This window comes from Lethenteron reissneri, chromosome 12, assembly GCF_015708825.2.
Source record: "Lethenteron reissneri isolate LAM-NWPU_2019-01 chromosome 12, ASM1570882v1, whole genome shotgun sequence".
Taxonomy (NCBI): domain Eukaryota; kingdom Metazoa; phylum Chordata; class Hyperoartia; order Petromyzontiformes; family Petromyzontidae; genus Lethenteron; species Lethenteron reissneri.
Genome location: NC_083790.1, coordinates 3103042 through 3115135, shown reverse-complemented (window position 1 = coordinate 3115135; position 12094 = coordinate 3103042). Strand labels below are relative to the sequence as shown.

The following is a 12094-nucleotide window of genomic DNA, read 5'->3' as shown; positions in this document are numbered from 1 at the left end:
GTTCTTTTGTATGAATAAGTTGACTCGAGCAGCAACTTGAATGCATGCATATGTATGCACACGAGCAACGCACGCCCACGCAATGATGCAACGCGACACGTGTAAACCAAAGGCGGATACGCTGGACTGGCTATCCCTGGGCCTGATCATGTCTGGGTCGAAGGATAAATCCTCCTCCTCCCCCTCCCCCAAATGGCGACCAGAAGAAAAATTTTTATATACTTGAAGGATCTGCCAGCTTTAAAAGCTGGGTGGCCTCCCACAGAATAACAGTGGCCAAGATTTGTTGGGGTTGAATTGGTGGATCTGCCACAACATTCTACTGACTGCGACTCGCGTTGCAATCCCCTAAGCTTCGACGGAAACACGTTGGCCACGTCACAATCTGTACAGCGAAATACAATCCCCTACCGCCCCCACCCCCCGTATAGTCATTTAGGCTACTGGGGCAAGTCATATTAGAAAGCAGATATGAAGGTGAGGTTTACCCACACAGAAACATGCACGTGCGCATGTATGTATGTATGCATATACATGTGAGTCATTTTAATGATAATCTACCACCGCCTTCAGATGCTGTACGGTACTATTCACACAGCGCTCATAACAGCTGGGCGAATATTCGCTGTCTCCGTACAAGGTAGCCGTGGGTCTGACTATGCCATCATCCCCCTCCCCCCCACCCCTGCCATGTCTGAGAAGCCTCGCTACTTTTCAAAATCGCGTTCAATATCGGGTGCTATAGCTCGCTTGGGATCACTGCGCTACAGCGGCATCAGCAGCAGAAGCAGCATCGGCCGGCACAGATATCGCGGAAGAGAAACATATTTTTTTTGGGTAAAGCTATTGAAATAGTGCATGAGATAAATTAATAAATAAGCGTGGATCCAAAATATAATTATAACTAACGTGTCGCCACCACCACCACCACCCCTCTCTCTCTGTCTCTCCTCCCCATATTTTTTCTCCTCTTCCTCCTCCTCCTCCCCGCTCTTTCGTGTCGCCTAGCGGTGCGCCGTCCTCGTCACGCGTACTAGCTAGTCAGACTTCATTCATCACTACCCTTGTTTACGGCTGAAAGCCTTGGAATTCGCCCCGTGTATACACCACACACACATATATAGCCACGTACAGAAGCGCTCGCCACCGCTAAACAGACAATAATAATAATTTAAAACAAATAACTACGATGATACCTGCGCCGCGCATACTTACACGCATCACCCTGTAGCGCTGGGAGTGTATCGAGTGTAGGAGATAGGGGGGGGGGGGGTATATAGGGAAGAGCGTTGGGGCAGGACTCCGGGAAGGGAGAGCGAGGCATCACTGCTGCTGCGGCTGCTGTTGTTGCTGCTGCGGCTGCTGTTGTTGCTGCTGCTGCGGCTGCTGTTGTTGCTGCTGCTGCTGCTGTTGTTGCTGCTGCTGCTGCTGCGGCTGCTGTTGCTGCTGCTGCGGCTGCTGTTGTTGCTGCTGCTGCTGTTGCTGCATCTTCACGGCAGCTGGTGGCAGCGGTGTTCGCGCTCTCAGCTGACTGCCCCCGCCCACCCCGCCCTCGCGCGAGCAGCCACGCAAGGTCGCTGTCCTTGGTGCTGAAGCTTCGGCAAACGGCAGCGGCGGCGGCACAGTAAATGATTAAGTTGCGCACTCGCGAGCAGCGTCTCGCAAGAATCCCTCCCATCCTCCCGTACCTCCCTCCCTCCCTCCCGTCCGTCGGTTCGTCCGTTCGTACGTCCTTACCTCCCGTCCCTTCCTTCCCTCTCTCTCTCTCCCTCTCTCTCCCCCTCTCTCTCTGCGGTCGGGATTCGAGACGGGATTTCGGGGCTAACGGGCAGGGCGGTGCAAGAGGCTGGCGGGCTGGCGGGCGGGCGGGCGGGGAAGACGGGCAAGGCTGAGCGATACCACGAGACGCCTTTCGGCGGAACAAGTGCAATGATGGCCCCCGCTCGACTCTCGCCGTCCGCGATGGCTGCTGCCGCTGTTGGCAATGCTTCGATGCGTCTCGTCTGCCCGCCGCCGTCGCCGCCGCTTGGGCCGCGGGGGATGCCCCGGCCGGCTTCTGCAACTCGGCATCTCGGCCTCCTCGTTCGCCTCCTCGTCCTCCTCGCCATCGCTACCACGGCGGCGCACGTAAGTGTGTGCACGGGCCGGGCATTTTAATTGTACTGTATTGTAATTGCGGCGGTATATATTTCTTGTTGTTGTTGGTGTTGTTCTTGTTGTTCTTGTTGCTTGTTTGTTTAAATGCAGATATTGCCGAAGCAAACGTGTGTACACAAACCGGGGGGGAGTGGGGGGGGGGTTTGAACTACGGTGTTTTTTTTGCCTTAAAATTCTAAACTCGCTTCTTCCCGCACCTGATTGTCCATCGACGGTGACATGCATACAGTCTCCTCCACCACGGTACAGTGGGGGATCGCAGCGGCATTGAATATGTGCTTGTGCAACTTAATCTGGTGGAATAAAATCGTAGAAAAATACACACAGTCACACATTCACGCACGGCTGGGTGTTTATGTGTGTGCCCACGCGCGTGCGCGTGCGTGCTGGACTGCAAAAAAGTGTACACACCACACCTGTGTGTGTGTGTGTGCGGGCGCGTGTGTTTTTTATATTTAGTAAAACCTGCTTTGCGTTGGGGAGTCACAATCGTATCCTCGTGGGGATGCTGCATCGTGCAATGCGATGCATAATTCAGGAGCCATACATCCACATCAGTAAAGCGGAGGTAACTTTTAGGTGCAATGCCAGGCACACTGCCAAATCGATGTGTTTTTTGTTACGTGTGAAAAAGGGGCCGTCAACATTACGACCCACCAACACTAATGACACATTTTGTCTGGATCGTTGATAACAGTTCATGCCAACACAACCGTCAGCTGTCGTGATTAATGCTGTTTCTCAACGTAGTAAGGAAAATAATCTATCGCAGTGGATACCTAAGCTCGGTGTCTATTTGGTTGTTGAGTTTGTGTGTGTGTGTGTGTGCACGCTGCGCTGTGAACCTGAAAACCCAGGTTCGATTCCCGCTCACGATCAACACCAGTGACGATTTACCTGAACAGATCCTGGGCCTTCCCTAGGTCGACTCAGCCTCAAATGGATACCTGGTGCGGTGTGTAAACATCGCTACTGGGGAGATAAAGGCGGCGGGGAATGGTGCTGGCCACCCACCTCTTCGTGACGCCGTGCCGGCCTTTAAAGGTGCTCGCTAACAGCACTTGCCCCAACAGTCTGTTTAGGCTATACGGGGGATCTTTGTCTATAGGAGTGCAATTGTGCTCACGCCTGCGATAATACAGATCACATTTACAGAAATGCATCACTTCGACACCGGGTGCGTCTTCAAAACAAACACATGGGCGGCAGTTGATTGCGCAACCTTGCTGTTTTGCCGTCATGCATTTTGCAAAAATTCCCGAGCGCAAAACACGTCGCCGCGTATCGCACGCAACGCTCGCGTCGGATCACCGAGCGGCGGGAATACAGTGGCGGTGCTTCCTCGACGCGATCTCGGAGCCGCGAGTCCGCGTCCTTAACGCGCAACCCGCGCGCGTTAACGAGGAAGAGCGGAGGCAATTTACCGCTGATTTATGGTCATCAGAATTGGGAAATGGCGCGCACGTGTTCTCCCGTTGCCTCCAGAGTGCGCCTCAACAGCAAACACAAAATCGATAGGAGACCAGCAGTGCCGCAATGGCTTTCGTGCACGAGACGCGCTCTCTATGCAGAACGCGAAAAAAAAACTCCGACCCCGCGCGAGACGTGTGTCCAACACGGGTCTCGCCTCTTACGGGTGTAAGAGGCGAGCAGAGACCCTTAGCGCTCTCAACGCTCGAGCAAGGCGATGGTTAATTCTCCTTCTTCTCTGCCGCCTTCAACACGTGCCTTGAAACGCGACGGCGTTCGGTGTCGCGCATCACGGGGGAGAGACAGATCTCCATTGACGTCCCGCTACATTGCATTTAAAAAAAGATTGTGTTATTAAAACCTGATGTTGTTGTTGAAGGCAACATCTAACGCCATGGCTTCGCTGTCCTCGCCGTCTCGATGCTGTGTGTGGTGTGAGAGAGAGATTACACTCGGAGCAAGCAGATGAATACGAGGTTGCGAGTGTACACCACTCCTCAGCCAGCCAGCCAGCCAGTCGCTCGCTTCACAGTAGCAGCAAGCGAGCTCCTTCACAGCTGAAGTCCCCTTCGAGGTGGTATTTCCTGCACGTCCCAAGCCCTCCGCCTCACGCATATTTGTGATGAATTGTCAACGTGTCGGACCCCCCCCCCCCCCCGCAAATTCGCTTTGCATTGGAGGAAATCGACGATAATTGTTGGTACTTTGCACGTCATATTCCTCATTCGGGGGGGGGGGGGTTGGGGGGGTCGCTGGGTAGCGAAGACTTTCCCGGCCGGTGCACGTCGACTCAGAACGCCACGGCACTTTTCGCCCCCTATTCACAATGCGACGCGAAGCGTCCGTTCGCTCCGTCCGGTCTGGTCCGTTCGCTCCGTCCGCGACGCCGCTCGGTTACGCGCGGCCCGCTTGGACCTCGCGTCGCGCGAACGCGCGCCTGGCCCAAGGGCGTTCGAGGCAAGCGCAACCGAATGTACATGAAGCAGACTTCAACCTCGGCGCAGACAATAAGTTGGCGTGACAGCTTTGCGAGCACGCATGCGCATCGCTGCCTCGTGTCAGATTATGTTAGAGTAATGCGCAGTAAAATGTGATAAGGTATAATGGGTTAAAGGTATAGGTTACTGCATATTTTGCACGAAAGACGTTCTACGTGGGAGGGGGGAGACACGTGCAAACAAATACAAGGTACACTCGCGGGACCGCGACGTGTGTCTGGAAGAAAGAAAAAAAACCCTTCAAATATCACGGGGGCTCTCCGTGTCAGACGACTGGTAAATGAAACCGGCTGGCGTGATCTGGCTTGAAGAAGGCGGGGGAATGCTCCTTGCCTCTCCCCCTCCCCACCCAGCGTCCTTTACGGCCGCTTCAGAGTCTCTACAGAGGGCTCCTACTCCCACCCCCCCCTAAGGACGAGTTGCGATCATAAAAGACGCTCAGGGCCACGACATTGATGAATTCATGGCCTCGCGCAATCAATTGGCGACAAGCACGCCTGTGAGTTCCTCCGCCACGAAGGAACGTTTTTAAAGGGAGCTCCCCCTCTCCCCCACCCCACCTCCAATTGAGGGAGGGGGGTGGGGTGAGGGAGGGTTTGCAGGGTAGAGGAGAGGAGGAGGACAGGGACTTCTACCAATTGATTGGAGAGACTGCCGCCGGTCGGTGCACCACTCTCTGCCAAAGCATTGCTTTGCATTTTAAATCGAGCCGCGCCATCCGGTCGCAATTATTCTCCCACTCGTGTCATTTCTCGGCGCTCGCTCCGAGCGGTAACTAAATCTGCGATGTCACAGGCATCTCCCACATTCCCAGCCTTATCAGAGCCCCGGGTCGTTATCTTCCTTCTTTATTCCCCTCCGCTGGTTCCATGCGGAGGGGTGAGGCAAATGGAAGGAAGGCCGGAAGACAGGGGGGGAGTGGAGGTGGGCGCTTTTTTTTTGTACGTTCCGGTTTCTCGCAGTCGCGATTAATATCATTCCGTGCGGTAATAAATCCACTTGTTTGTACTGCGACTCGCCACCCTGAACAGCAGCCGCAGCAGCAAAAATCGAGTGTCGCACCTCGACTCGCGCAGCTGTCTCTCGGTGAACACTTTTATTATTTTATCTACGCGTCAATTGCTTGAACGATTTCAAACCCGGTGTTTGGGACAAAAGTAATTCCCGCAAACGAGACCGGAATATTACGCCCCCCCCACCGCACAACCCCGCAATAACGAAGAGAGAGAGACGTCTAATTAAACTTAGCGAAGGGTGTAATTTCCACAAATATAATAACCTGTGAATTCAATATATATTTACTACTTACTCTCGCTTGGGTCTGTGGTGTCTGGGCGCTTTTTTGCTGACTTCGAGAGCACAAATCGTGAAGGTTACGCGGGCTTGCCCTGCGTGTCATTGGGAGCGGGGTATGAATGGGAGGGGGGGGGGGTGATGGGAGCATCGTTGGATGATCGCTTTTATTGCGAAGATTGGCACTCGTTCACACAGACGACAGACAGACACGTGGTGTTAGCATGCCTGTGACCTACGATCCATGCATGCGCGCGCGCGCGTGCGCGTGAGTGTGAACAAGCCGTTAACCAAACCATCTGACTCATCTGGCATGCGCCCCATCTGGTCGCATCTCACGAGCTCAAGCAGAGCGGACGTCTCAAGAGTTGCTCGCATTGGTGCCCACCAAGGACACAGACAGGGTTACTCACAGGGCTGCTGCGAGGCGGGAGGGGGGTGGAGGTCATAAGCGTTGGGGAGGAGATGGCAGTGCTGCTAAAATCCAGTGTTGTCAGTGTTTTTATTCTACCTCTGTGGTGTGTGTGTGCTCACCGTGTTCAGCAACCGGCACTGAGTAGCATGGTGAGGTGTTGGTCACGTAACCCCCACCACGACCCGCGCGTGCGTGCGGGGAGGCCCTCGTCCAGGAGTGCACTGACACATGTACACACACACGCACGTGTGTGTGTAAATAATGAACGCGCTCTTCTTCCTCCAGCACCGAGAAAGAGAAACGCGTTGCCAGTTCGCGCCGCGCGTTCATCATTAATGTGGCCAGTCAGCCGCATGTCCACAACAACAACAGTTGCGTACACAGGGCGCGAGAGAAATGAACATGCGCTGCTAACCACAGTGTCACCGCTTCCCACTCCTCCCCCCGAAAACAGCGTCTTCCCGACAGACCTGGTCTTCACCTGAGGACGGCTGCTTGCGTTGTGGCCGAAACGTCGTGAGAATTATTTTATTATGTTTAATTATTATTGTTCATTATATCCATTATACGTGACTTTACCGAAAGAAACAAGAAGATGAATCCCTGCAGTCACGAAAGCTTTAAATTAGAAACTCCAATAGACAAAGGTTTCCACCCGCCGAATAGCCTTTAACTGACTGTTGGGGAAAGTGCTGTTAGCGAGCATCCATTTAAAGGTGGCATCGCGCACCAAGGGTGGTGTTGTAACCAGCGCCTGGCCGCCTTTGTTTCTCCGGTGCAAGCGTTGTCACGACGTGACAGGTCGGCTGCTACTCGGCGCGAGAGAAGAACTAAACAGACAGACAGTCACCTACCTTGAAATGCACAGAGACGTCCGTCCCTGTGGAGAGGGGAGAGGGGGGGGGGGCAATGGAGTGAAATTGATTCTCTTTGCGTGTAAAGAGTGACGTTAGGAGTACACTTACAGCCGAGTCGGTGACCCCCCCGGTAAATATGTATCTTACCCGGCACACCACATCCATATATTTACACCCATCGTTATGGTGGTGTTTTTTTTTTCGTGGCTCCAAGTCACGTGCCACTTACTCCAGTCGACTACCTACCGGTGACCCGGATTTAAAAAAAATTGTATCTAAAAATTAAGTGACAAAATAATAAAGCTCTCAGTACTTCGCCTGTGGGCTCAAAAAGCAATCGGTTGCAAGCGAGTGCGCAATCGGATTTGCAATCGTTGCATTTTAGGTAACGTCGCGATTGTAGCAGTGCTGCGCGTAGGCGTATGCTGATATGGTTGGTGACGCTGTTGACAGAGCCGTCTTGTTTTTTTCCACTCGTCCACATTGTCCTATCCACTCTCACGCCTAACGTGGCTCTTCAGATGCCCGTGAGTTGGCAGAACCACGCTCACATGATGTCGGAACGATGCAGTTGGATTTCGATTTAAAGCTTTCGTGACCGCAGGGATTCATCTCCTTGGTTCTTTCGGTAAAGTCACGTAGAATGAAAATAATAAAATAATAAAAATAAAACATAATAAAATAATTCTCACGACGTTTCGGCCACAACGCAAGCAGCCGTCCTCAGGTGAAGAATGTGAAGATTCATTCATTCTTCACCTGAGGACGGCTGCTTGCGTTGTGGCCGAAACGTCGTGAGAATTATTTTATTACGTTTTATTTTTATTATTTTATTATTTTCCTTCTACGTGACTTTACCGAAAGAACCAAGAAGATGCAGTTGGAATTGGTCCTTTAGGCACTCATCTCTGCAAGCCGTGCACGCGGCGAGATGCGCCGTACGACTGAGCACACGAAAAAATGGGCATCGTGGTGGGAAATATTCTCTTCTCTTCTGTAAATGGTTCTCCCACGTCCCTCTCTACCCGCCCACTCCCGACTACCCACACGGTTCCTCTTATCCGTCTTTGTCTCTCTCCCCGTGTCTCGCGTTTTCCAGCAGCCCCAATCCAACACTCCCCTTCCCTCCCTCCCTCCATCTTTGTAAGTCCACCCATGCCATGGGTCAAGAACTGAATAATTGAGCATTTCAATAAATTTGGCAAGTCGTGGTAAGTGACAGGCGGCGTGGCTGTACTGGGTTTGTTCTACACATTTATTAGAGTCCTGCATCCTATGTGTGACACGTGCCACTTTTTGCGTGTTAGTTTGGGCTCCGAAGTTTACCCTATGTACCCGATTTAATTTAATAATGAAAATGCTCGGATGAATTTAAATGTATCAAAAAAATATTTCCCCCCGTATAGCCTCGACAGACTGTTGGGGCAAGTTCTGTTAACAATCACCTATGAAGGCCGGCACGGCTCACGAGGGGGTGGGTGGACAGCACCACGCCCGACCGCCTTTGTCTCCCTAGTGGCGATGTTAACACACCGCACCGAGTATTAATTTGAGGCCGAGTTAACCTAGGGGAGGCCCAGGCCCGGTTCAGATACTCGTCACTGGTCTTGGCCGTGAGCGGGAATCGAACTTGGGTGGCTGAATTCGTAGCGCAGCATGCTGACCACTACACCACCGCTCCCCACATACATACGCACACAAACCACGTCCGCATTTACCTCTGGTCGCTCCCATCGGGCTCCGATTAATTATGCATGAGTCCAGTAGGCAATACTGCATTGCATAAAGAGGTATTGCATGCAGCTGCTAGACAGATAGCGATCCGTAAACCTCGTGGAGGCCACGCTATTATCGCTGAAGGTTCGCACACGAACGTCAACGAACCCCGTGACCTGAGTTTGAGTCTCGGCCACGGTTGTGCACTGGCTGAAAGCGCGTTCGCCCCCGCGCGTTAGGTTCGCGTTCGCGGTTCGAATCCGGCGGTCGCCCTGGTTATCGCTCAATTGGAATTGACGTAAGGATCGTCGCCCCCCCCCCCCCCCCGACTGTGAACGCTTGGCAGGATACCTCCTGAAGAAGAGTCGCTAGAACTGCCGAGTCTTTGCTTGGGTAAACAAGCGACGTGGAAATACGTAATCAGTGCCCAATGATTATATCTGAACAACTTCACAAACCATGCACTCATCAGCGCGGTGAAGTACGATTAAACAAACCAACATGACCCACACTGCTTTGGGGAGGCCGTCATCCAGCGGTAGATTCCCAAAGGAGCTCTGAATAATATCATGCGCGTGCACGTGCTCGCGAGCATAAAGCCGTTGGCGCACACCGTGTGCTTTCAAAGTACACTCGACGGTGTTGTGCACTTTTTTTTCCGTAGTTGATCTTCACATTGTTCTGTTTGTTTTATTTTGAACATTGTGCCAGCAATGTTCGCGACGAAACGGCGACGTGGGCTGAAATCCAGGGTGCCTCTTTTTGACGTAATAATGGACGATTATAGAGGCAGCAGTTGCGAACTGCGTGGCTGAATGTTGAGTTTACGTGAAATAAAAGTAATTATTAGCAAAAAAAATTGAGTTAAATATTGACTTAAAGCTTTCGTGACTGCAGGAATTCATATTCGTTGGGTCTTTCGGAAAAAAGTCACGTAGATATTTTCTTTGAACCTATCTACGTGACTTTACAGAAAGACCCAAAGAATGTAAATGTTGACTCATTCATAATATCATTATTACGCGCGTTTACCTAGGAATGCCTCACTGCTATCTCAAGACTCTTTATCAGGAGGGTCTTGCCAAGTCTTTGCAGTCGGGGTAATTTGCAGGTATTTTTTTGCAATGGGATATGTTTGACCAATGTATGCTTACGTTTTGTTTAAGCTGTAGAAAGGCAACGAAGAATCCGGAGGAGATTTCATGCAGAACAGGGCGAGAACATACAAACTCAACACAGACAAGCACCCGAGTCGGGAATCGAACCCAGGTCGCCTTCATGCTGTGAGGCAGGAGGGTTGCCAATTCCCCACATTGACCCTTAACATCACCAAACTAAAGCATTCAAATCAACCACATCCGAGGTGGTAACAAACAAACCTCTGGGTCTATCACATCGAATGTCACCGCGGACACTTCGTGGTGCTGTATAAGTGACTCTGACGATAAAATATACATTCTACCGTGTATGTGGTGTGTGTGTGTATCTAGTTTTTTAGACCGCCGTCTAAATTATAATCATATTACAATGAGCGATACATTTACGGACACGCGGCACACTGTATTCCTCCGTGAGATTCAGCGGTTTGGCAAAGGTCCCCTTTGATTTGTCAGAAACGGAAAGACTAGGCGACTAAGCATCGCCCACTAGTGGTAATGGCTGGCTGCTCATGAACATCGTCATCCGCGGATATTCCTGCCAAACAAGCGCTCACGCGCGAACCGACGCCGCGCTGTCGGGGACACGTGCTGTTAGCGAGCACCTATGAAGGCCCGCACGGCACACGAGGGGGTGGGTGGCCAACACCACGCACGGTCGCCTTTGTCTGCCTCGTGGTGATGTTTACATACCGCGCCATGTGCACATTTGAGGCCGAGTCGACCTACAAATAAGACAAAGAACCCCGTATAGCCTTAACAGGCTGTTGGGGCAAGTGCCGTTAGCGAGCACCTATGAAGGCCGGCACGGCACACGAGGGGGTGGGTGGCCAACACCACGCACGGCCGCCTTTGTCTCCCCGGTGGCGATTTTTACACATCGCACCAGGTACTCATTTGAGGCTGAGTCGACCTAGAGGAGGCCCAGGACCGATTCAAATAATCGTCACCGGTATTGGCCGTGAGCGGGAATCGAACCCGGGTCGCCAGGTTCATAGCGCAGCGCGCTAACCGCTTAACACGCACCTACACACACACCCGTCCATTCAGAGCCCGTCACATCGGCACCCACAAAATACGGCGATGTGGCATTTGGCATGAGCGTAGAGAGAGAGAGAGGGAGCGAGCGAGCGAGGGAATGCGATATTCATTCTTGGTTCGAAAATGCGTAATGCGCCACACGTTTGAAACCATCGACTGCGACGCGGCCTGGCGTGTCCTCGTGCAAGCAACTCGCCAGTCTTCTTGGTTTTTTCGGTAAAGTCACGTAGAAGGGAAGTAATAAAATAATAAAAATAAAACATAATAAAATAATTATCACGACGTTTCGGCTACAACGCAAGCAGCCGTCTTCAGGTGAAGAATGAGACACTGCCAAGCTAGGCGCTTATATATAAGCTGAGTTGGAGGTGGAAGAATAGCGCCTTAAGAAAAGAATGTGCATATCAAGAGGAATTTAGCATATTCATGGCAAATGCGTAGGAGGTGGGCGGGGGATTTTCAAAGTCATATTATGCCCATGCATTATTTTATTGTGTTTTATTTTTATTATTTTATTACTTCCCTTCTACGTGACTTTACCGAAAAAACCAAGAGGATGAATCCCTGCAGTCACGAAAGCTTTAAATCGAAATTCAACTCGCCAGTGTTAATGGGGCAAGAGGAGCGAGTTTAAGAGTAAATAATGTATCATCGACAACTGAATGGCCAATCATGAAGACGAGAACGCCCTACTCGACTCCATGAAGTGCGCCTGTGAGTGTGTGGAGCGGTAGTTTAGTGGACAGCGCACTACGCTACGAACCCGGTTCGATTACCGCTGACCACCACCATCAGTGACTTATACACCGGTCCTGGGCCTCCCCTATGTCGATTCGGCCTCAAATGAATACTCCGGTGCGATGTGTTAACATCACAACTGGGAAGACAAAGGCGGCCGGGCGTGGTGTTGTCCACCCACCCCCTCGTGTGCCGTTCCGGCCTTTAGAGGTGCTTCCTCACGGCACTTGTCTCAACAAGTCTGTTAAGGCT

The 12094-nt window shown here is 51.8% G+C and overlaps 1 protein-coding gene across 1 annotated transcript in view; it reads left to right on the top strand.

Annotated features, from left to right (window-relative positions):
- Positions 1–1329: 1329 nt before the first annotated feature.
- OLFM2 (olfactomedin 2) overlaps positions 1330–12094 on the top strand; it is a 97097-nt gene continuing 86332 nt past the window's right edge. Inside the window, exon 1 of the mRNA XM_061550442.1 lies at positions 1330–2127. Coding sequence (XP_061406426.1) covers positions 1930–2127 — 198 coding nt within the window. The 5' untranslated portion in view covers positions 1330–1929. The remainder of the gene's footprint in view (positions 2128–12094) is intronic.